Source organism: Ruditapes philippinarum, unplaced genomic scaffold (genome assembly GCF_026571515.1).
Source record: "Ruditapes philippinarum isolate M1 unplaced genomic scaffold, ASM2657151v2 ctg789_1_1_1_1, whole genome shotgun sequence".
Taxonomy (NCBI): Eukaryota; Metazoa; Mollusca; class Bivalvia; order Venerida; family Veneridae; genus Ruditapes; species Ruditapes philippinarum.
The window spans coordinates 198,278-224,797 of record NW_026859418.1 but is presented as its reverse complement, the minus strand read 5'-3'; the positions used below and the strand labels follow the sequence as shown (position 1 = coordinate 224,797).

General features: G+C 34.7%; 2 protein-coding genes across 2 annotated transcripts; one reads left to right on the top strand and one right to left on the bottom strand.

Annotated features, from left to right (window-relative positions):
- The first annotated feature begins 2,539 nt into the window (after positions 1-2,539).
- LOC132756434 (uncharacterized) lies at positions 2,540-13,047 on the top strand. The gene is made up of 3 exons (XM_060747506.1): positions 2,540-2,933; positions 10,208-10,583; positions 11,840-13,047. The coding sequence occupies exons 1-3, from the start codon at positions 2,751-2,753 to the stop codon at positions 12,937-12,939; spliced, it is 1,659 nt and encodes a 552-aa protein (XP_060603489.1). The 5' UTR covers positions 2,540-2,750; the 3' UTR covers positions 12,940-13,047.
- A 6,109-nt stretch (positions 13,048-19,156) lies between these two features.
- LOC132756433 (uncharacterized) lies at positions 19,157-25,978 on the bottom strand. Its single transcript, XM_060747505.1, has 5 exons — positions 25,335-25,978; positions 24,144-24,386; positions 23,185-23,393; positions 22,295-22,454; positions 19,157-21,803 (listed from the first exon to the last, which is right to left on the bottom strand). The coding sequence occupies exons 2-4, from the start codon at positions 24,367-24,369 to the stop codon at positions 22,314-22,316; spliced, it is 576 nt and encodes a 191-aa protein (XP_060603488.1). The 5' UTR covers positions 24,370-24,386; positions 25,335-25,978; the 3' UTR covers positions 19,157-21,803; positions 22,295-22,313.
- Between the last annotated feature and the right edge of the window lie 542 nt (positions 25,979-26,520).

Genomic DNA, 26,520 nt, shown 5'->3' with positions numbered 1-26,520 from the left:
AGACGACACACAATTATACATGCATATTTTCGTATTAAAATTTTTTTCAACGACTTCTTCACTGTAGACGAAGTTTGGTTTCCATGTACAACATTTATATACAATTATTTAAAGTATCAAAAAGAAGAAAATAATAAATGGAAAATAATGTATGTACTTCATGATAAGTATACAATACACTGATTCCTGTGTTTATTTAATAACCTATATTTTCATAAAGTTTCATTGATTGCTTTAGAGAGACCACACTCTATAAACATGAACATTTAACTCAGGTTGTTGTTCCTGAGAATTCCTCTCCACCTATTTACTTTAGGAGACTGACCCCTATCTGGTGCAACAACTGCATTGAGACAATTGTGACTCTCACTTGTAGGGAAAAGAAGGGAGAGACAAAATAAAAGCTATGAAAAAGGGGAGACAAATGAGCCGTGTCATGACAAAACCAACATAGTGTGTTTGCGACCAGCATGGATCCAGACCAGCCTGCGCATCCGCACAGTCTGATCAGGATCCATGCTGTTCACTTACAAACCCTACAACAAGTAGAGAAACTGATAACGAACAGCATGGATCCTGATCAGACTACGCGGATGCGCAGGCTGGTCTGGATCCATGCTGGTCGCAAACTCACAATGTTGGCTTTGTCGTTACGCGGCTCATATGTTCTTTCAGTGTGTTCAGCATGTTTAGCCTCTTAAAAGAGTGGTTCTTTTCCCGCCTGTGACTGGATTCTAAAACGTGTGAAAGCTATTCAGTCACTCTCTTGTGACTGGTCGTGTCTAAATTATAAAACGGAGCGGATAATTTTTTAGCAGCAATATAGAAAAAGTTAGACATTAACGTATTAGAATATGTCATTTATGTCCAATCCAATCTCTTGGGGATGAATTTCATTACTTATTTGAATGTAACTTTTTTAATTCTCTTCGTAAAAAGTTTATTGATTCAAAATTCTCAAATCATTCTAAATTAGTAATATTTATAAATTAGAATCTTAAATGAATAGCTCTTACCATTCAACTTTATTAAAACTTGCATTATTCTGCAAGATAATTATTTTAAAATTTCAAAAAGAGTAAAGTCAAATACCTATATGTGTTATATGTGTTATTCAAATTGTTTTCGTTATTATATAATTATATGTATATATGTTTTGTTAATCACTTTTGAATAACTGTTCATTATATTTTTAATCTATTATAACCTCATGCATATTATATGCCTTGATTTTGAATAAAATCTTGAAAATTCTTGATTTCCAAATCTTTAAAACATTATATCAGAATCTTTTTGTTTTTTTCTTTTGTTTTTGTTGTTACTGCTGTTGTTTTTATTTTTACCATAACTTGTGCTGTATTTGAAAATGAATATGTCACTATGTGAAGTAGATCTTAGCGAAATTTCAGAATTTACTGGCACACTTGAATATCCTCAATGACACAACTTGGGTTCTGTTTGAAACATCTTATGTGAAAAAATCGACACTTATCTGAATAAAAAATGTCGATTTATGCAATACATGTAGTCTGTAATGTGTGGACAAAATCAGATACTGTTTACATTAAACAGAACTTGAAAACGTGATAATTCTGGACATGAGTTATGACACAAATAAGACAGTGAAAATAGCACTCTAACTGTCATAGAGTTTGCTAATGAGAGATACTAAAAGCTATCATAGTTCTCCCGCTCCCTAGCACCGGTTTGTATTAACGTTGTGAATTGGTACTTTTTTATTTCAATTTTTAAAGATGCTCGTCCTTGAGTAAAATATTTTAATCATAGAAATTTATTGAAGTCTATATGACATTATTACTGACTATGTCTAATTTGAATAAAGGAATGAATTTACTTGTGTATGGGAAGCTGCGTTACCTATTACAGGTCAAGTAAAATAGGTCCTTTCTTTTAAAAACTGCCAGTTTTTTTTAATGACATTTTATATTCATATTGTTACCAACTAATGTTTGTAGAATTTGAAACATAAAATATCTACTTTGTGTTAATTAAAAACATGTTTATTTCATATTTACAAAGAGACTGTGTAGCAATTATCAATATTTTCTATTATCAAGCATTTTCTAATATTTGAGCATAGTATAACTTTAAAGAAATGTAATTTGAAATTAAATTGTAAATGTGCTTATATGATGAAAGACATATACTCACCATCTAAGATCTATGAAATAGCGAAGATTAACAAAAATTACAATAATAGCATTATGTTTCTTTCATTCATACCAGATACATTAACATGTCGTGTCCTTTCAATGACATTTTAATATTTTTTGTACGTTATTAATAACTGCCATGTTTTTATAATTCATGTGCTTCTAAAATGTCACTTTGATAAACGAAAATTAGAAAATACTTTGATTGCAGTGGATCACTCTTTGAAATGTTTCCTTGTTTTAAGTGAACACGAAGCGACTGAAATGATATACTAGTAACACTATAATGTAGATGTCCGGAAATTTGCCCGATTGTCAAGGATTTACCTGTCATTTGGGCCTCATAATTTCGCAGTTATAAATACAATCTTGACAGGTTTCGTACGATGCATAACTGTTTCGGCAAGTTTGTCAGTTAAGACTGTTTCATGCCAATTAATACAGGCTATTAAATATTATCTGGATTTTACGAATTAAAACTTGCTAGTGTTTTCTGTACCAAAGTTCTTGTCTAACATAATTATATATAGCAGACATTTTTTTACTTTCTTCTTAAAGGAAACTGTGTTTTAAAGAATGACTTCAAAACTATTGATTTTTAAGACTGCGGTATTTGCTTTACTATGTTTCATATTCATGGATTCAGTAACGGGGCATGGTCGATTGATCGAACCCGCTTCCAGAAATAGTATGTGGAGATTTAACTATAAGAATCCCAGGAATTATAATGACATGGGACTAAATTGCGGTGGATTCACGGTAAACAATCGTTTGTTACACTTTTTATAACATTTATTTTTATTTATTTGGCTGCCCAGTCACATCATACATAAAATTGTTAACTTAAATATATTCAAATGCACTTAAAGGAATGAAACAAAATAAAAATAATGTAGCCAGATGTAGCTACAATAACTCAACTGATACAGGATATGTACAATTAATTGTCATACTTGTACAACTATAGACATAACCTGCTTTGGAAATCACTTTAATCGTTTTAAACTGTAAACTGTCCAGTGAGGCTTATATTAAAATGTAGTTTGATTTATATGTTGTAACACAATCATTCAATGAAATATAGGTCTATAATAGAACGGTTGCCTTAAATTAAGTTTAAAAACACATTAAAGTAAAGAACGATGTACACATTAAATGCATCTATTTGGGTGGACCAGTTATAAGACATTTTTGTCAAATTAATGAGCGCGATGGCATGTACACAAGTGTGTTTATCATAAAAAAAGCCATGTTGAAAACTCGAAAATTGTGCAAAAGAATGTTACATTCGGAACATCTAGCGGAAAACGGAAATGTCCGAAAGTAACGATTTAATTAATCAGCAAGAAGATCCTAATAATTGACAACTTAACGCTCTGAACAGTTCAAAGATTTCATCAAAAAGAAGTCAAATATTTATAAAAGGCCTCGAAAGTTGGTAGGATTTAGCTGTACAACACCAATAAAATGATTTAAAACAAATCTTGATTGGGATAAGTGTAGACTACAATTTCATGAATATAGGACATGTTTTATTACGTTTTGCTTGTAGAGACCTCACAGGATGACATGTAAAGTAACAGATCGTCAAATTACTAAGGAACAAATGAATGAAAAATGAATATGAACTGAGAAGTTTTAAAAAATGGAGAAATTTTCTTGCTGGGACCATTTCTAATGAAGACGAAACCTTCATTCAGAACACAAAATAGGTTATAGTTGCTTAATGGGTGTTCAGTTTTTCCATAAAGGCTCCCACCTTTCATTTCTAGGCCGAACCCAGTGTATGCCTATTAAACGGCCAGTAATGTCTCAAACAGTAATTTCATTCTTCGAATGGAAATATTTAAGAGGGCCTTAAATAGAAAATGAACTTGTTTGTAAACACTTCGTTGATTACAATCACTTTTTGTTATTTCATATTTCAATGGGAATGACTCATTATTTTTTCTCCGATGTATAAGAATGAGTAAAAATAAAATGTATATAAATTGTCATAAAGCGATGATTTGATGTATGGTCTTTCTGACAATTTGGTGTCGTTGTAAGTGTTTATTTATTGTTTATATCACAATCGATTTTCGTGTAACATATTAGACGGTTTGACCTGTCATTCTCAACCATATAATTTGCATACAAATCATTCGGTGAATGTATATTTCTAGGTCAAACAAATTCATGCTGGACATATAATTTATGATGACTAACCATTCGTGTCATTCTACGTTAAAATATTTAATGGGCCTATAACCAACAGCTCATCTTTTTTCCTCTCTTTTTCCCTTATTTTTTTTTTATTTCATTTTTTTTAATTTTGGGTTTGATTTTCTAAAATTGTTTGCATGAAACAGACGCAACTGATACCATTTATATATATTTATAATTTTATATGTTTCGATCTTAATTATCATTCGAATTTGTAATTCGAATAAGTGTCGTAAAAAGTCTTACTAATACGATACCTGTGGTACCAGAGTTTGGTTCGTTGACCTGAAAGTTTTCTTTCAAACTTCAATGTATGCTCGTGTTCTTTGTGATGGGATCATTAATAAAGGTCATTCGGATTTTTTTTTTTCATATATGCGAAGATGCTGGATACAGAAGGTTCACTCGCTGGCACATTAAAGTTTGATGAACACCCGGCCGATATATTTATTGTACGTCGGTGGTACATTTTGAAATGAAAAAAAAAGAAGTTGAATTGTTGGTTAGAAAAAACCGAAAACAGATCGTTGAATCAGTCCAAGGGGTTATGTAGATCTTATATTATAATGACTTCGCGCAGGACTTTTCGGAATATTTCGTCTCTTTGCGTATTTTGTAGAAATCAAATAAACATGTATAGGATTGGGAACTATAAAGTACCTCGTCAACAAACTATAGTAGATACGGAAATTGATGGCGCATTTTCGAAATATGGTTTGACAGTATTCATTCATGTATTACCTTTCGATGTAATTAATACTTATTGTAAGATAAACGAACATTTTCGCGTCTGGAACATCAGAATATGAGCAGTGGTATTGGAAACAATACCACGACTTACGTGTCGAAATAATAATAAAAACACGTCAATATATAATCGTGCTGATAGAAAGATTTCTTTTAAATAGTTCATGTATCCTAAATGAGCGTTGTTTAAATTGCAGCTTGGTCTTTAAGTTTCAAAGGCTTTTAATTACGTTGGTTGACAATTACATTTTACATCCGAATAACAGTAGGATAAAATGATCTAATGTCTGTTTTAAGAGAGTATGTAAATGACGTTAAAGTGAATTTAGAAGGATATTTCCCTTTTCATTAGGGGGAAACGTATTCATATATTGCATGTTAAAAGCATCTTTATATTTCCTTTTCGTTCAGCTACATCCGGTAGCGCTGCTTATTAAAACACTATAAGTATACCTTTAACGGTTTTTTTCCTAAAAGTTGTTGTTTTTTTTTCTGAAAAAGAAAGGTTTTATGACCTTTTTATATAATCATATAAATGCCAGTGCCAATAGCAAAGTCATTCTTTAAAATTTAAGGACATGCTTCCATCGAAAAGGTTATTTTTCACGTGATTTTACCGGAAGCTGATTCAAATTCACTAGTACGGGTTGCTGGTAGCGGGGTATGGGGAAATACGGGTTGCTGGTAGCGGGGTATGGGGAAGTACGGGTTACTGGTAGCGGGGTATGGGGAAGTACGGGTTACTGGTAGCGGGGTATGGAAAAGTACGGGTTACTGGTAGCGGGGTATGGGGAAGTACGGGTTGCTGGTAGCGCAATCAAATCTGAACACCTCAAAATAAATTGTTCCACCACGTGGTTTTTAGAAGCAACAAAAAAAAACCAAATACAATTTGTGTTATCTTTGTATAATTTACAACTAATCTATTTGACATACAAGTGAAAATAAAGTCTATTTCGGTATTTAAATCATATTAATTGAAAATATGTCTGACAATCATAATCAATTTTAGAATTCTCGCTGATGAATCCGAATTATTGTCAACGGGTAGACATTATGTATATTTTCTACATATATAAAAAAGTAATTTATATCTATAGATTTACTTTATTTAGGTACGAAGACTTTTACTCGATATATTGGAATAAACTTAGTCAACAATAGCATTTAATTACTATAATTATTTGTTTACATGTTTAGTTTCTAGTTTAATTAGACCGGTTCTGTGTATTCTTACTGTTGTGTTCGAGGTTTTTGCGCAATCGCAACGTTTAGGCTCTTTCGTAAATCTCCCGATAAGGATTATCAATAATCGTTGTTTAACATATACATTTTTTAATTGCATTTCGGACCAGGAAACTTTCAAAATTATATATAAATATGCAATATATACATGTATATATAGAGAGAATTAAGAAAGAAGTCACACAGTTGCAAAATGTTATCTGAATTATATATTTTTAAATTTAAATACATACAAAAAGAATTCACCTAGAAAAATAATGTGTAAAATGCACGGAAAAGATTGTTACTATTTACATCACAGATTAATGATGCTTCCTTCTGACAATTTGTGACATGTCGTTATATGTTTTTGTTAATTGTGTATAAACGAAAACATACAAAATACATACAAGAAATAATATGCATATATCTTACTGACAAGTTTAGAAGCTTCGTTATGATTGATATATTTTAATGCAAACAGCAATACTTTTTAAGAATTTATTTATTTCGGTCCTTTCCGTCAAACTTCGGATAAGGATAATTGATGGACCGTACTTTGTATTCATATTACTGTGCTCGAGGTCCTAAATGGGTCAAAAAGTTGCGATTGTCATAGTAATTATCCGAACATTGGCAGAGTAAGCCGAAAACTTGTGTTTGCTGGACCTAACTTTTCTTTTCGTGGTTAATATTGATATATAAGTATATATAAAGCATCGAATTGACAAAGATTTTTTATATCATCCCCTGGTCCACAAGGATACAAATATGCCCATTTTGTTCCAGTTACAAGCTAAAGATATAAAACAAGAGGGCCATAATGGCCCTGAAATCGCTCACCTGTATATAGGCCCCTGGGCCAAGACCAATTTTTAACCAGGGGCTTTTATTTGAACAAACTTGGTAGACACCCATTAGAAGATGTTTCATGATAAATATCTAAGCTCTAGCACTTTGGGGTTTTTATAAGAAGATTTTTTAAGTTTTTACTATAAACATTAGGGAAAAACAATACCACCCCCTCCCCCCTGGGAGGGGCCAATTTTGACCCCAGGGTTCTTTTTTGAACAAACTTGGTAGACACTCACTAGAAGATGTTTCAAGCTTAGTATCTAAACTCTAGCTCTTTGGGTGTTTTATAAGAAGATTTTTTTAAAGTTTTTACTATATAAGGAAAACGAATGACCCCTGGGGCGGAACCAATTTTAACCCAAGGGCCCTTATTTGAACAAACTTGGTAGACACCCATTAGAAGATGTTTCATGATAAATATATTAGCTCTAGCTCTTTGGGGTTTTTAAAAGAAGATTTTTTAAGTTTTTACTATAAACATTAGGGAAAAACAATACCACCCCCTCTCCCCTGGGAGGGGCCAATTTTGCCCCCAGGGCTTTTTTTTAACAAACTTGGTAGACACTCACTAGAAGATGTTTCAATCTTAGTATCTAAACTCTAGCTCTTTGGGTGTTTTATAAGAAGATTTTTTTAAGTTTTTACTATATAAGGAAAATGAATGACCCCTGGGGCGGAACCAATTTTAACCCAAGGGCCCTTATTTGAACAAACTTGGTAGACACCCATTAGAAGATGTTTCATGATAAATATGTTAGCTCTAGCTCTTTGGGGTTTTTAAAAGAAGATTTTTAAAGTTTTTACTATATACATAATGGGAAAACTCTGATCCCTGGGGCGGGGCCAATTTTTCCCTCAGGGCTTTTCTTTGAACAAAGTTGGTAGATACCCACTAGAAGATGTTTCATGCTTTATATCTAAGCTCTAGCTATTTTGTTTTTCTAAAGAAGATTTATTAAGTTTTAATACTATATACAAATAAGGAAAAATCAATGACCCCCTGGGGCGGTGCCAATTTTTACCTCAGGGCTTTTATATTTGAACAAACTTGGTAGATACCCACTAGAAAATTTCATGCTTAATATCTAAGCTCTAGCTATTTTTTTTTTAAAGAAGATTTTTTTTAAAGTTTTCACTATATACAAATAAGAAAAATCAATGACCCCCGGGGTGGGCCAATTTTGACCAAGGGCATATATTTGAACAAACTTGATAGACACTGACTAGATAATGTTTCATGCCAAATATTTAAGCCCTAGTTCTTTCGGTTTCTAAAAGAAGATATTTTAAGTTTTTTCTTTCGGTTGCCATGGCAACCAGAGTTCTGCTTGGAATTTAATTCTTTGAACAATATTTAAAGTTGACTACCAAAGAAACATTCCTGTAAAGTTTGGATGAAATTGGCATAGCGGTTTATGAGGAGATGTCGTTTAATTAAAGTAAAAGTTCACGGACGGACGCCGGACGGACGCCGGACGAAAGCGATCACAAAAGCTAACCATGTCACTCTGTGACAGGTGAGCTAAAAATGATTGAAATATTACATTTAATTGAATAGCCTTGGCTTCTTGTTGCAAGCTAAAGATATAAAAAATGATTGAAATATTACATTTAAGTGAATAGCCTTGGTTTCTTGTTGCAAGCTTACGATATAGAAAAAATGATTGGAATATTACATTTAAGTGAATAGCCTTTGTGTAACTAATGGAAAATTCTGAAGAAGAAAAACACAATACACGCACATGCTGTGAGTTTAAAAGCTTATTGAATATTTCAAAATATCAAATTTGCCGCTTCATTCAACTCTTAAATTTAGCTGGATATATACGAGTATATAATATGCAAACTTACATAATATTATGTGTACATGTAATTAAAATGATTCGACTGCATTCAGAAAAATGCAAAATAATAATAATAATAACAGTGATAAAAATAATAATAATCATCATCAGCATCATCATTTATTTTTGTTCTTATTCATAAATATCATCTAAGTCACCACTCACGACAACAAAACCATTGAAGCTGTTGAGACAAAAACTTAATTCGCTCGGATTAAACAAAATGTTCTCCATGTATATCCACATGTTTGTAACTGCCGACATTTATTACCGAGCTTTTTGATAAATATTTCAACATGTTACTATTGTTTTGAAAAATATTGCTAATTTAATTATGTAAATGATGTCACGGTAGTGTCGTAAATGTCATCGAAGCATATTTATTTTGATGCAAAACCTTTTAAAGTTGTTAAAATAAGTTAAATGACTAAACTGAATTGTGACTCAATTTTAACCGTTGCCACGTTAAATATATTAAATGAACTTGTCCATCTTTCAATCTGTACAAAACAATTCATCAATGTTAGAGGGAAAATCAAAATATGTATTGACTGTATAGCGACCAGTGCAGTGCAGACCGAGATCAGTTGGCCTGATTGTGCCGAGTGAGTCTACACTGGTCGCATGAGTTCTGATACCTCGTGTTGAGATTTGTTTAACTTGTCACGTTTACCTTAACCTACTGTATTTCTTGAATGAACATGTCCAGTTGCAATTGTTTGAAAATGATCATTATCAATTTTGGAGATGTCAAGATAAAGAGTTGAAGAGGGTTAGCCTACAATTAAAAACTACATGAAGTTCTTTAATGGCAGATTGTTCAGTAATATAACATTTGTTTTTAATGGAGGTTTTACTATTTTCAAATCAACGTTTGTACAGAAATTGTTAAATGATTGTGTAATGTTATGAAATATAATACAGAAAAGAGAACGCCTTTTATATGGTGATAATGATTGGCAACTCTTATAATATTATAAAGTATATAGCATTTTAACTTATTACTTCTCGACTTTCCGCTTGACGGTGTTGCGGGACGAAAACACGAATGGCACAAATCAGCCATCATACCTTTCAGATGTAAGCGCCCTTTCACTTTTATCAGTACATATCTCTATGAAATCTTGACATATGAATAACACTTAATTTCTTTTACAGAATCAGTTTGAACGTCATGGCGGTAAATGTGGTGCGTGTGGTGATCCATGGGAAGGGCCACGCGAAAACGAGGCTGGCGGAAAATACGCACGTGGAGTTGTCGCACGTCAGTATCATAAAGGCGCTTTCATCAACGTCACTGTAGAGCTTACAAGTAATCATCAAGGTTACTTCGAGTTCCGCCTATGTCCAGTGAACAATCCACGTAAAAGAGCAACACAAGCCTGTCTAAATAGACACTTGCTGAATATTGTGGGTCACGGGACGAGGTATTTTATCACGCGACAAGGAGCTTCTGTTTACATAGAGATGGCCGTCATGTTGCCGCCAAAATTAGAGTGCTCACAGTGCGTTCTGCAGTGGAAATGGGTCGCAGGTGATATTTTCTATATGTTTTGATAAAGTAACTCCATAGCCTTGGATATTCTTTTGTGGGTAATGGTATTGACTTCCTCTATCAGGGCTTTGCTGATCTTACTCTTCCAAAGGAATGGTGCATAAATCTACATCGCTTTTTGGAGTCGTGATATTTAAAAGCTTTTAATACAAGTAATTGCAACATGTCGTTGTTCTTTGAATACGTCTGAATGTCAAAGTATCTTGTTCCAAATAGTAATGTAATATGCATAAACGGGCCATTAATTTGATCAATTAAGTAATGAACGGAATAGTTGAAAGAGGAAATAGAAGATGAAATAAAATATGAAAATAATCTGTCTAAAGTGACAAGTACAGATATCTTAAATAAATTGGTAACAATCTTTGATTTGCATTTCCCTCAACAAGGTAATAAGTTGTCCTTATGCATTAAATCATTCTTTGCTCCGGAAGTAGCTAAATTTCTTAAATGGCTTTGTCCATTTCTAAAAAAAAACAAAAAAAAAAACACGTAATTTCTTGGGAAAATACAATACATTGTAAATACTGACTGAATAATCAGTGCAGATCAACATCAGTTAAGTTGGCACGGATGAACCGCCTGATCACAGTCTGCACTTGTCCTATGGGTAGAATCAGATACCGCTAGCTGGTTAATGGTTAATGTCAGAATTCGACCAGTGATTGGAACAGGTTCATGTTCTTACTATCGAGTATACAAATCTTAAACGTACTAACGAATTGTGTCTTAATTAAATATGCTGATATTACAATTTTTGTTCAAAGAACAACTTCTCTTATGTGTTTAATGAAGAAAACAGCTTTTTTGCACACTCGCACACAAAATCCATCCATTTAAAAATAATGAGTTTTGAAAACTGAAACTTAAACATTTTGTTTTCAAATACCAGTAGATTGTTCACACCTTGTGGCTGAGGGGTTGCCTTAAGGGGTTGAGGCATAAGAATTACAGCTACCATTTATCCTGCTTAGTCGTAAAAGGCGACTAAATGGGTTCGAACAACTGGGGTCTATGCATCTCATAGGTCCAGCAGGTGAGGTGGTTTCGACCCCTGATGCTGCTTAAAGTTTGTAACACCCTAGGTTAGTCAAAGCATTTTTCCTGTTTCGGCGCCATATGAACTATAGTGTGTTGTTGCGCCGTAAACCAACAGTTAATTGTTCACATATTTTGAAAAATAGTTAAAGATATATGAGAGATAAAATCATGAACTTTTCATGATTATGTTTTAGGTCAAAGTATGGGACCGGACGGTTATGGAGGGGAATGTCTTGGTTGTGGAAATCAAGAGAATTTTATCAACTGTGCAGATATAGCTATTGGTAACAAAGTCGTATCTCCTCTTCCTGCATTGCCAGGAGATAGTGCACCCCAGCAGCAACCTGTGCCAGAACCAGCCCAGGCTGCCAGTGACAGGGCTCCAGCCGCAGCTCCAGCTGCATCCGGACCTCCATATAATACCTACAATTCTGGAGCCAATAACGGAGGTGGGACAAATAACAATGGTCCTAACATGGCATTGGTTAAAGAAATAGTGAAGCAACTTGCTCAAACTCTTTTATCACATCAACAACCAGTTCAAACTGTTAAACCGACATGGAAACAACCTCCCACGGCCCCACAAGCTCCAGTCACAGAAAAACCATGGAGGAGACCGTCACCTTTACCAACTACGCAACAACAATGGCAGTCCCCAACAACACAGCAATGGCAAACTCCGTCTACTCCACAGCCGTACGCGTGGCAGACTAATGATTGGGGAAATTCTGGTTCCAATCAGCATGTAACTGAGGCCCCTGCTTCAAACTATCCAGGATATGAACCAGGAGAATATCCGGAACCAGGGGAAGGCCCTTCTGGATCAAACTCGGGCTCTAGCAACTCTGGACAATCAAGTTATTTGCAGGGATATAACGATGCTATGCGACAACTTAAAAACTCTTTCGGAAATGGTGCTGGAAATAATAACAACGCACTCAATGAAATTTCTCTGCATTTGCATGAAACACAAAAGCATTCCTCTCCCCAAAGTTATGGCGGAGGAGCAATGCCTCCAACGTGCCCTGATGGCGAATACGAATGCGTGGCTAAAAATTCACCACCGGGTTCCGATTTTGATTCATTCTGCAATAATGTTTGTAATTTAGGTCAATGTCCAGCAGATATGTGTTCTTGTTCGTGTCCGAATGGTGGATCGTGGTCTGGCTCGTCCTCGGGGGCAGGCGGTAATTGCATGGCTGTCGATAGGAATAAAGGATCATCAATGGACCAATGGTGTGTCTCGAATTGTGCACAGAATAACTGCCCACAAGATTTGTGTACTTGCCAGTAGAAAGCCAGTCTCTTTTATTTTGTTATTTCTTAAATGTTTAAATATGTACATATTTGCATAATTTCATATTGAAACCAGTCATAAAGAGTTATATATTTAGAATTATAATTATCTCTTTTGACATGTTCTTTTTAAAAGGTATACTTTAGATGCGCCTATGGGAATCACTTTTTAATGGCGACTTTATGCTGCCCTCACACATAAACCACGACCTTACTGCGACCTGAAAACTAGTAAAATAGCATTTTTCTTTCGAAAATCGTTGGTTTTCTTTCAATTTTCCAAATTTCTCTCGCAGACGGTCCGGGGCTCTGCCGTCTTGTGTTCAGTACGTTTTCTCTATGTCCTCAATACGACCCTTCTACGTCCATGGCGTTTCCACTGCGACTGTATTGCGTCCCCAAGGCGACCCCACGGCGATCATCGGCGACCCATGTGCGACTGTGCTATGTTCTCTGCGTCCTTACGGCGACTCTACGACGACTATTGCGTTTGTCCGGCGACTGTCCTGCGACTGTACGACGACCCTACTACGTTCTTGCGACCTTACCAGGACTCAGCAAGAACGCAGAGTTTCTGCGACTGTTTTGTGCATGTTCAAAATAGTCGCCGACGGTCTGCGACCTTGTGCGTCCTTGGGTTCCTCGCTTCGACCTCGCTGCGTCCCTGCTGCGTCCATGGCGACTGTGCTGCGTCCTGGGTCGTAGCAAGGTCGCAGTAACGACGCAGTAAGGTCGCGAGGTATGTGTGAGGGCAGTATTAATCTCCATATTTAAAATTAATTTTTTATTTTATTCAAAGTGTATTGATCTCAACGTCTTGATGTTTCCGTCTTGATGTTTCCGCTATTTTTAAATGATTTACATAGTCTAAGTTTAAAATAATCAGCACTACTCCGCCGTTTCGTATTTATGTTATGAATCTTCGAAATTATTGCGCAATGAACTTTCTACAGATTAATAACCACAAATGCTGTAGTAGAAAACATGAGTTTGAATAAAGTTGTTATACAACCAAAAGACTTGTCTGTGAAACAGACTGCAATTTAAGAATTAGTTAGCAATACGTACAGTACAACCTCTGCAGATCACATCCTTTGGTAGACAAAGACTTTGGGCGTTGTTAAGAGGTGTTGTTCCGTAGCGGTTAAATTCATTGGGGGAGAATATATATTGTTGATATAGAGGTCATTGCTGTAGAGGGGTCTGTTCTAAAGAGGTTGTATGATATTGTTAACTTATTAGGTTTTAATTATAATTCCGCTTTCTACAAATATGATAACGTTATGGTACGTTATCGAATGATTCGTACATGTACATGTGTATCAGAATACATTAATGTGTAGATGAATGAAATATCCGAGCTTCAAAGTTTATTTTATAACGTTTTATGCCGTGCATATCTAAAACAAACATAAATAGTTGAAAGTAAAAAAAAAACAAATAAAACTATGGTGACTATTTCGTGTCATGTCGTATTGGCGCTCCATGGGCGCCGGATGAAAATATGACAACAAAGTTAACATTTTGTCGTACTGTCGCCCCACGAGGCGAAAATACAACAGCCAAAATTCAGTCGTACTTTCGTCCGCAAAGGCAAAAACACGATAATTATTACGACAGTGTCACCTCAATGACTACTTTCGTTCCGCGGAGTGCAAGTCGAAAACACGATAACATATATAGGAAGTTGGTGACCGTGTCTTCGCCTTGTGCCTCGCGGAGCGAAAATACGACATCACCATATTAAACGCTTCAACGTTCATCAGAACAAAGGATATCATTTTTCACAGATTTTTACGTCAAACTGTATGTATGTAGAATTAAATGAAACGGTCATGTCGGTATTTACTCCATATTAAAGAAGCTGTCAAACAAATGAATATACATTGAAACATGTATGTATGTATCAGGAGATAAAACCTATATACATGTAAATCTGAGGAATGTCCACTTTGATATTTCTTGTTCTGTTAGTCATCCAGCTTGGAATTGTGGCGTTTTATTATTAATGTATGAACAAATAAAATAATATATATGGTTGATATTTCATGTTTTTTGCTTTTATATGTATATCTCTTATGTTTCTTATGTATGATGCGAATAACTGGTGTAAAATGCTCATGTTGCATGATGTACTAAATTATGAAGTTGATATTAAAACGTCTACATTTGTCACTTTGATTTATTTATTATGCACGAGCACATCGTGTTACTGTTACCTTATTTGGAAACGAGTGTGTTTTATACAGCATATACAAACACCAGTGTATTAACTCTATGACTTGTATAAACCTGCGTCCACATAGCTTCGTTCATAGAATGAATGTTTTCTTTTAACAGCGAATTTTCTTTTATTGTTATACCCCCAAAAATGAAGTTGGGGGGTATATAGGAGTCACCCGGTGGTCGGTCGGTTGGTCGGTCGGTCGGTCCAGACGTCCGTTGCATTTTCCTTGTCCGGAGCATAACTTGAAGACTAATGGTTGGAATTCAATACAACTTCATACAATGGTCAAGTACATTGAGAGGAAGTGCAGTGCACAAGAACCATAACTCTATCTTCACTAATTACAGAGTTATTGGCCTTTGTTACTTTTCCTTGTCCGGAGCATAACTTGAAAAATACTGGTTAGAATTCAAAACAACTTCATACAATTGTCAAGCACAATAAGAGGAAGTGCAGTGCACAAGAATCATAACTCTATCTAAAGAAATTTTAGAGTTCTTGCCCTTTGTTACTTTTCCATTGCTTTCTTTTGTCCGGACCATAACTTGAAGACTAATGGTTGGAATTCAATATAACTTCATACAATGGTCAAACACATTGAGAGGAAGTGCAGTACATAAGAACCATAACTCCATCATGACTTATTATAGAGTTATTGCCCTTTGTTACTTTTCCTTGTCCGGGGCATAACTTGAAAACTACTGGTTGGAATTCAAAACAACTTCATACAATGGTCAAGCACAAGAAGTGGCAGTGCAGAACACAAGAACCATAACTATGTCTAAAGTAAGTACAGAGTTATTGCCCTTTGTTACTTTGTCATTGCTTATTTTTGTCCGGAGCATAACTGGAAGACTAATGGTTTGAATTCAGTACAACTTAAGACAATGATCAAGCCATTGAGAGGAAGTGCAGTGCACAAGAACCATAACTCCATCTTGACTAATTGCAGAGTTATTGCCCTTTGTTACTTTTCCTTGTCCGGAGCATAACTTAAAAACTACTAGTTGGAATTCAATACAACTTCATACAATCATCGAGCACATGAAGAGGAAGTGCAGTGCACAAGAACCATAACTCTGTCTAGAGCAATTATTAAGTTACTGCCCTTTGTTACTTTTCCATTGTTTTTTCTTGTCCAGAGCATAACTTGAAACGTACTATTTGGAATTCAATACAATTTCATACAATGGTCAAGTATATTGAGAGGAAGCGCAGTGCACAGAAACCATAAATCTTTCTTGACTCATTTAAGAGTTTTTGCCCTTTGTTACTTTTAAATGTCCAGTGCATAACTTGAAAATTAATGTTTGGAATTCAATGAAACTTCATACAATGGTCAAGGGCAGTGAGATGAAGTGCAGTGCAGAAGAAGCATAACTCTATTTTGACTCATTACAGTGTCACAGGGTGAGAAAAATGTGCAGCCTTACCGGGACTCGAACCCGGGACCCTCGGAGTACCGTACCGCGGCTCTACCGACTGAGCTATCCGGCCGCTTACACATAGTGAACAGTTTTGAACCGTGACATACTCCCCTGCTATATTGAAATTCGTCCTCGAATTTCACAGAGTTACAGAGTAATGTGAATTAAACTCTGAGCTGTATTCAGTCACGGTCCCCCGTTGGGCGCCAAAATGTCACAGGGTGAGAAAAATGTGCAGCCTGACCGGGACTCGAACACGGGACCCTCGGAATACCGTACCGCGGCTCTATCGACTGAGCTATCCGGCCGCTTACACATCTTCTCCCCCCCCCCACCTTTTTTTATTGCCCTTTGTTACTTTTTTGCATAACTTGAAAACTAGTAGTTGGAATTCAATACAACTTCATACAATGGTCAAGCGCAATGAGAGGAAGTGCAGTGCTCAAGAAGCGTAACTCTTTCTGGATGTATTACAGAGTAATTCAATAAAACTTAATCAATGGTCAACCATATTGTAAGGAAATGCAACATACAAAAGCCACAACTATCTTTAATTGCCCACAACCGTAACTCTATTTCAATTCTTTAACAAGGTATTCTGTTACTTAATTGTAACTTCCTCATTTCTGAAGCAGTCTTGCGGGGTATTAATCACATTCAGTGATACTTCTAGTTTTAAAAATGTAACTCCCGAACATAATAAATGTGTTGCTATTGATTTCTTGCTAGTGAATAAAGTTTTACAATATCCTATCCTTTATGGTTACAGCTTTCAAATATTAACCGGTTGAGTGTTGAGTTGATTTCTTTGTGCATTTTAAAATGTTTATGAATACTTACTTCTCTATCAAGTGTTATATTTGATGAACACTAATGTAATCATTGCATTTAATGCCCTTCAATAAATTGTAATAGTCAACATATATTTTAAGGGTAACCGTACTTACGTGACTAAGATTATTCACTTTGGAGCATCTGCCCTTTATCTATAAGAAAGTTGTCATATGACGTAAAAAAATGACTAGATTTCAAGCTCGACAATGCTACATGTACATTAAATACATTTTTAAATATATCTGAGATAATTTTTGTAAATCATTCTAACCATACAAAGTGATAATTGTTCATGCCTTAAAAGTGCTAGATTGTAATAAATACGTTGAGTTTATGTGAACTACGCACAAAACCATCAAACTTCTTTCCTAGGAGTAAATGCCCTTTGGAATAGCCTTCCTCTAACTCTCCAGTCTAGCCTCAGTTTAAACATCTTTATTACTGTATGTGTAGAAATATTCGCGGGCTTCAAATTTTCGCGATCTTCGCGGTGACATTCGATCCGCGAATTCATGTTCAGCGCGAATATTTCTACACCAATAATTTCTTAATAGTCATGTTTTCGCGCATCTTTTAAACTTTTAAACATGAATTAAACTTTAATGATTAAACGAGAACGCGACACTTTGCGAACTTTTGAGAAGCGTCTTGAAAATTGGCATGCAAAATGTTGACCATATTTCCGTTTAGATTCCAATAGTTTCAGCCATTTTTGTACACACGACGTCAAAGTTGTGTTTGAACATGACGTCGTTGTGTATCCTTGGCAACTGTTACGGGTATCACAACGCCATAGACGGTCAAATATCTTAAATTCTACAACATTTGACGGAAATTATTTTTTCCTTTAAGCTGATATAAAATTTATCGTTTTATGCCGATTTGAAAAGTGGAAAGAAAATTTATTTCCGGAATTTTTTGATAAACCGCTTTAAAGCCGAAAAATGCGGCTAAACTGAACGTCCAATTTTACACAAAATTGACAATTTTCTTTCCATTTTTCAAACATTTTTTTCGGCGTAAAACGATAAATTTTATATTGGCTTAAAGGAAAAAATAATTTCCGTCAACCTTATTGAATAATAAAAACGCTAAAACGTGCCGTGATATTTAGCGCAAGAAACACATAAATGGCAGTAACAAAAGTTATCATAAAAACTCTTTGAAACAGTTTTTGACATATTAGATATAATTCAAGCTTAATCATTATACCCCCGAAACGAAGTTTGGGGGGTATATTATAGGAGTCACCCGGTGGTCCCCAGATAGCATTCTATATGGGACCCATATGGGCACCTATATGGGTCCCATTTGGGCTGCCCATATGGGCCCCATATAGGAAGTGCAACCGGGTTCCAAATGGGTCCCATCTGGGCAGCCCTTATACTCAATATGGGATTCACATGGGCCCCATCTGGGCAGCCCATGTACACAATATGGGCCCCACATGGGCCCCATATGGGCAGCCCTTGTACTAAATATGGGTTTCAAATGGGCAGCCCAGATACTTCCATTATGGGTAGATTTTGAATTCCGGGGTAGATCTATTTTCAATTACTTCAATTATAAGTTTGCTGGACGTTAAGATAGCAACCGCTTGCTACAGAGCATGATTCTTGTACTTGCATTAAATACTCAAGTGATGTTTTAACTCATTCTGTTTCCTGGAACAGACAGATTATGGCACAAAGCCTATATGATCATGCAAGAAAACAATACACAATGTATATGCTTTAACAATGTAACTTTATTTAGTAATCTCACTTATGGTAAGTGTATATCATATATATACAGATTCTCAATACATTCTGTGGACGCCTGATGTCAACAAAGAAACCTTTACTTATGTAAATAAACTTAGAAAAGTGTACAATATAAAAATCCGAGTAAACTGTACATATTTGTAAATCCACAGAATTTCATTTTGACTACATAGTTTTTAATTCAAAAATACAGAAATATTAATTATTATTCAAAAAGTCCTATGTAGTAAATATTACTTTGGTACACTATAAAATAAGCAACATGTAATGGAAAACTGTTTATAATGTACGAACAAAATAATTAAAAATGCAGTTTTATAACATTAGATACCTTACAGATCACTATAAGGAAAAATGAAACTTATGCTAGACACTGGTAAAACTTTACAGAAGGTCTTTGGAACTCCAAGAAATATATGTGTATAATGTTTAAATTTCAGTGAATCAACAGTATGACCCCAAATGTCTTTTTAACTTTCTACATAATTCATAGAAAAAGTATTATACATTTACTGTAATTCATTAATAATTTCTATCTACCAATTACTTTCATTTTCAAATGATATAGATCTACATCAATTAATATAAAAAGTTGTTCATTACAACCATGTATTACACTTTGGTATGGTAGTGCTGAAGAAAAAAATGTTATGCAGCTCGTGAAAAGTAACAAATATAATAAAACAAAACCTTGGCACAGTTGTAATACTGTTCATAGATGTGTAAACAAAATATTATGCAGCTGATGAAAAAAAATTAATATAATTAACAAAACCTTGGCACGGTTGTAATACTGTTTATAGACGTGTGGACAAAATATGCAGCTAATGAAAAGTAACAAATATAATACACAAAAGGTTGGCACTGTTGTAATTGTCAACAAAATATGCAGCTAATGAAAAGTAACAAAAAGTAATATAAAAAAGGTTGGCACGGTTGTAATACTGTTTATATAGACGTGTTAACAAAATATGCAGCTAAAGTAACAAATATGATACACAAAAGGTTGGCACGGTTGTAATTCTGTTAATAGACATGTAAACAAAATATGCAGCTAATGAAAAGTAACAAATATAATACACAAAATCTTGGCACATTGAAATACTGTTTATAGACATGTAAACAAAATATGCAGCTGATGAAAAGTAAAAAATAGTTTGTACAAGTTTGTAAAAATCAATAATAATTAAAATGTGATATTACACAAAGATCAAATTTGTTGTGAAGAAATTCATTAAAAAAATTGTCAGTAAAAATAGTTGGTTTCAGTAATTTCTCCGATATTTTCAAAGTTTCAACAATAACAACAATAAAGATTACAAGAATCATCATTGTAAAGTATTTCAACTTTATTTTAAAGGTTAATACCATATCAATACATGTGTTCCCTGTTAGTGTCAAGTTTTGACAAGATGTTATAATTGTATTGATCAGTATCAAAAACATTCCCAAGCATTTAATGTCTTGATTTAAATAGTAACAATGTTTTTTGTTTGTTTGTTTCATTTTACGCCTTTTACGTCATATAGGCGGGTAGTTTCCTAACCATCGTTTCTGGAGAGTTACACCAGTACTAGACTACCTTCCTCCGTGCAGTAACAATGTTTAATTAAAAAAAACAGAAACAGCATATAGACAACAGAAAAACAGCATATAATGTCAACAACAAACATAACATAGCAGCAGAATATACTGACTAGAAGGCAAAATTTGACTAGACAAGAATTTTGCATTTACAAGAAAGACATGCTATGCTGATGACCTCAAACATTAAAATTAGCAACAAAAAGTATAACAAGATAAACAAATGAGCCGCTTACTGTAGTTCTGACCCTTATCACATTTTAAAAATACCTTGATACATATTGACTTTCAATCAGTGGAATAACTTATATGCAGATGAAGTAAAGGTTTGAAAATTTAAAATAAAAGTCATTTATTTTATGCTTTTGAGTGTATTACTGATGTATCCGTGAAAAATATTTTTGATAATTTCACAGTGAAATGATTAAAATTTCAAACTTTTCTATGACGAGACTTACTTTTTAAAGATTTTATCATCATTCAAATTTTTTGAATTCAATAAATAATATCATGGCTATTCAACGTTGATTGTCAAACTTATTTTTCAGCCCAAGACTTCCTGTATTTATGAGAAATTGGACTTAAATTCAACTAAAATTGATGTTGACAGTGGTGAAAACAGAATTAATATTAACGTTAATATTGAGGAAATTTCATTAGCATAAAATAAAAAGACACTTTATTGTTTGTTGTGTAAGATGTAATTTTATATCATTGAAGGAACTTTAAAAAACAGTGTTCTCACGAGCGCATAGCCACTCATGAGAATACTGTTTTTAAAGCTCTCTTGATGATACAAAATTTCATCTTACACACAAACAAACAAATATCCTCTATAAATTTGCATTTTTAAATTAAAAACATGTCTAGTCACTTCCTTCATTTTCTTCAGGTAAGGTCTCTGACACCTTGTTTCTTGCTTTCCTTCCCCCATCGCGGTCCCGGGCCCTAGCCAGCCACTTTGAAACCTCTATTTCAACATCCTTCCTCGTTGCAGCCTTTGTCGGCAAGTTCCTTTGGACACATTCTACAAAACAAGCATTCTTATCCTTAAAGAATGAAATGAAGTGAAATGAAGGTATTGAAACCATTCAAAGGTCATAAGCCACCTTGTAGCATTTTGAGCAGTATAAATTGGAATATAAACTAATTCTGGTATGTTTTACCAAATATAGATGTTTGTTTCCTGGTTTTACATAGCTTTTAACAATATTTCTGTGATATCGCTGCAGTCAGTTGTAAGCTGAGATCATCTTATCGGTGTATCAGTAAAGAATGTTAAGGTAAGCAAATAACTTGCTTTACAGGAAGGTGATTTCTGTTTATATTATGCATCACAACACAATGCATGGGATCAAAACCACACAGCATGTAAAATATTCTCTCTTATTAATTTCCATAAAAGCTAGCCAAGCATTTTCCTTCATTAAAGCAATACCCGAAGACACAATAACAAGATCTTGGATAATATATCTATTTTGAAGACACCACTTTGCAAATTTGTAAAAAATCACTTACTATACAATACTATCAGTATCTAGAGGCCCACAAACTTTTTCTTCCCCTTCAGCCACTTCATATTGTACATTCTTGCCAGTTCATTTGACATGGTTTCTTTCATCAAGCGGTCAACAGTTTCCCGTACATCTGCCATACCAAACATTGAGAGGAACCGCACCTTAAATAAAGCAGAACATAAACTTTTTTTAATGTTAATTTTAACACTACTAAGTGATGGGCTGCAAGTCACCAAATGACAAATAATTGTCAACTGGACCTCAAAAACATGATCTGCCAAGAAAACTGTTTGGATTGACAAATTAAAAGATCTTTCCTCATATATTTACAGCCTAGGACAACACCTTAGTGACTTGTGCCTTTATGTTTGTCCCCTTCACCGAGTGTTATGGGGCACATTATCATTGTTTTTTTATCATTGTTTTTTTTATACAAGAGTTTATTCAATATCAACAGAATAATTTTTGATAATATAATAACAGCTCAATTCCTGGATTTTGTGGGTACTAGTGATTTTCCTGGTATTTTGAAAGCTGCCAGCATTTTGATTAATGAATTAACTGTCTTGTCCTAATTAATAATTAATGTTGAAAACGAGGCCAACTGCCCATGTCTTGTGCTCATGGCTATTATAGCATATATAGATAACATAACTGTGTCAATATGAATCAAAAAATTAAAACATGCCAGTTTTTAATTCTGAAATTAATGCAGCAAAGTGTTTGTCCACTGTGCAATATTTTCCAACATAAATATAGCAGAATGATTATACATTATCATCAAGTGCTCACCACAGACCATTATGTTATTTCGCTTTTAGGCCAGTGGATATGGGGTATACTTTTTTCAGTTACTAATGGAGCAACATACATGACTAACACTATGCTTACCACAGATGAGAGCATAGTCTGATCTCCCAGAAGCTCATTGAATGCTTCCATCTGCTCAGGATAACGAATAGGGAATGAGATATCTTTCGGAAGTTGCAGCGGTTGGTCATCTGCTGCTGACCTTAACAGCATTCGCTGCACCATCCTCTTAATTTCACGATTCTTCTCTCGCATTGTCTCCAAGACTCGGAGAATCTGTGTAACAGCAGCTGAAAAAAAAGATTCATAATTCTAGGCCATATACTTTTAGAGCTATGTGAATGACAAATGAGCCATGTCACGACAAAACCAACATAATGCGTTTGCGATCAGCATGGATCCAGACCAGCCTGCGCATCCATGCAGTCTGATCAGGATCCATGCTGTTCGCTTACAAACCCTATAACAAGTAGAGAAACTGATAGCGAACAGCATGGATCCTGATCAGACTGCGCAGATGCGCAGGCTGGTCTGGATCCATGCTGGTCGCAAACCCATTATGTTGGTTTTGTCATGACCCGGCTCAAATGAAAAAAATCCAGTATTTTAAATTTTTCCTTGGCTTTAACAGTAATTAAGGCTAAAATCTCAAAAGGATTGTTGAGTGTGCAAGGTCACAAAATGTGAAAATGATAAGAAATCATGAATTAAACTTAACATATTTTTGAGCCTAGGCATGTCATTTGGTGAAAATAAACATTCTTGACTCTTCCAGGGACCGTAACTTTGGATAACAGTAGTGGGGTCAGGCAAGAATATGCGCACAAATTCACATCATGATAAAGACTAACACAAGTAATCATCAATTTCTTTTGAATATTTTTTTAACTAGGGGCGTCACAAGGTGAAACTTTCCATTTTTGGCTGTGTCACTCAATCCAGCTAGTTATAACATTTATTGACTTGTTTTGAGAATATAACATTTAATAAGTATGTACTGTAATAATAAATATATTTATAGCTCCGAAGTTTATACTTACTGGGCCCAATAATCTGCCCACGGAAGGGTATATCAGAAGCACCTTGTATTGGAGAAGCACTTTGCACATCACTGCTGGCCTCTCGCAATGCCTGTGCAGATAAGCGAGGCGGAGATGAAAGTAGGCTTTGTGACTCTTTGGGCGTTGTTGCTTGGTCAATAACTTGTGGTGGCCTGCCTACTCTCTGTGTCTGTCTCATTCTCATCAGTGCCACTATACGATTCATACAGCCTTTTTGATGGCCTATTTACAATAAAATGAAAATACATTAATAAGTAAATTAGTAATTATAAAATACATAGACATTAAGTGAGTTATTGCGCCAAGTGACAATAAGATTATGACTCGTAATCGGCTGGCAAACATGTACTAGTCTATTTTTACGTACCGAATTGTTGTGCCGCAATTTTGTCTACCAAGGATTTTTAGCACGAATGCGTTTGTTTCCCCGATAGATATTTCATGAACGGGAAGGGCTAAAGACTTGGGGTCGGTCCCATTTGGAAGCTTAATACAAACGTGAAAGTGATAAAAGATTTTTTTAATTGTCTGGACAATTGTTTTCACTTTTTTTAATTGTCTGGACAATTGTTTTCACAACGGCCCGGGAAGTGAATCCCTTGCTTGCAGTCTCGAATCTGGAGTTTCTGGCCTTCTCTTAACTTAAAGTATGTTTTTAAAGGGGGGTATAATTTACAATTTTTTTCGGTTTTTGACTTTTTAAAGATGAACACAGGTTTAATTATCTATCGAGTCATATTTTTTCTTCCCAGGTCCGGTACTCGTGCATGTGCAACATAGGGCTTGGTTGGTACTTGGAAAAAATACTTGAATTTGTAATAATAAGTATTTGCATTTAATATTTTAAAATGCTTATGAATGAAATATTGGTACAAAATGGAAGGGACTTCTAAGGCTAGGAGGGGTCACTGGATTTCAAATGATGGTGTCCCTTTAAAAAAGGATCTCTTAAAATTTAGTCTAGATAGAAACAATATTATTAAAATGTTAGTGTCGACTCCGTCACAGTTAAGTTATTCAACAATAACAACTATACACATCCATAAGGTCAGCTAAAGTGCCTAATAGTGGGCGTAAATTCTAGAAAATTTCGCAAATTAAACTGACAAAAACTATCGCGAAATTACATGGCAAAGGCAAAAACAAAAAATAAATGACGTTTACACTTACCTACACACACAATAAATCTGTAAGGATATAATATGAAAGGTCGTTATACGAAATTGTCGTTAAATGTTCCGAATTGAAATGAAATATTGTTTTCGTGTACAATTTTACAATTTAACGTTTCAATACACAATTTGATTTTAAGCGGCAGCGGAAATCACGTCTGCGCATGCTCGAAATAAATTTTTCATCAAATGCTGATTTTTATAAATTATTTCTGAATTAAAATAGTCTAAAAACACATTTTAATATTTAGATTATAAAAATTAAAACCAATATAAAAACTAAACAAATTAATTTCTCGCACCTGCTCAGGCATGCTAATATTTATTGGGTTGCCCAAATAGGACCCATATGGGTCCCTCATGGCTTGTATAAATGTTAATGCTACGATTTTTATAAAAGATAATAGCAATTTATGCCAAGGTGGTCACACTATAGCTCAAAGTAAACAAGTTCTAAAGAAATAAATAAACGAAAAATCGTTTTTCCTTATAGTGCTGTAATATGGGACCCATATGGGTCCAATATGGGCGTACCCAAATGGACTTGCCCATATTGGTCCCATATAGGTCCAATATGGGCATACCCATATGGGCTTGCCTAGATATAGCCCATATGGGTCCCATATATGCATGTTTGCTGGGTCGGTCGGTCGGTTGGTCGGTCGGTCGGTCCAGCTGTCTGTTGCATTTTCCTTGTCCGGAGCATAACTTGAAGACTAATAGTTGGAATTCAATACAACTTCATACAATGGTCAAGCACATTGAGAGTAAGTGCAGTGCTAAAGAACCATAACTCTATCTTCACTTATGACAGAGTTATTGCCCTTTGTTACCTTTCCTTGTCCGGAGCATAACTTGAAATCTACCGGTTGGAATTCAAAGCAACTTCATACAATGGTCAAGCACAATAAAGGGAAGTGCAGTGCACAAGAATCATAACTCTATCTAAAGTGATTACTGAGTTATTACCCTTTGTTACTTTTCCATTGCTTTCTTTTGTTCGGACCATAACTTGAAGACTAATGGTTGGAATTCAATATAACTTCATACAATGGTCAAGCACATTGAAAGGAAGAGCAGTGCACAAGAACCATAACTCCATCTTGACTCATTATAGAGTTATTGTCCTTAGTTACTTTTCCTTTTCCGGAGCATATCTTGAAAAGTCCTGGTTTGATTTCAAA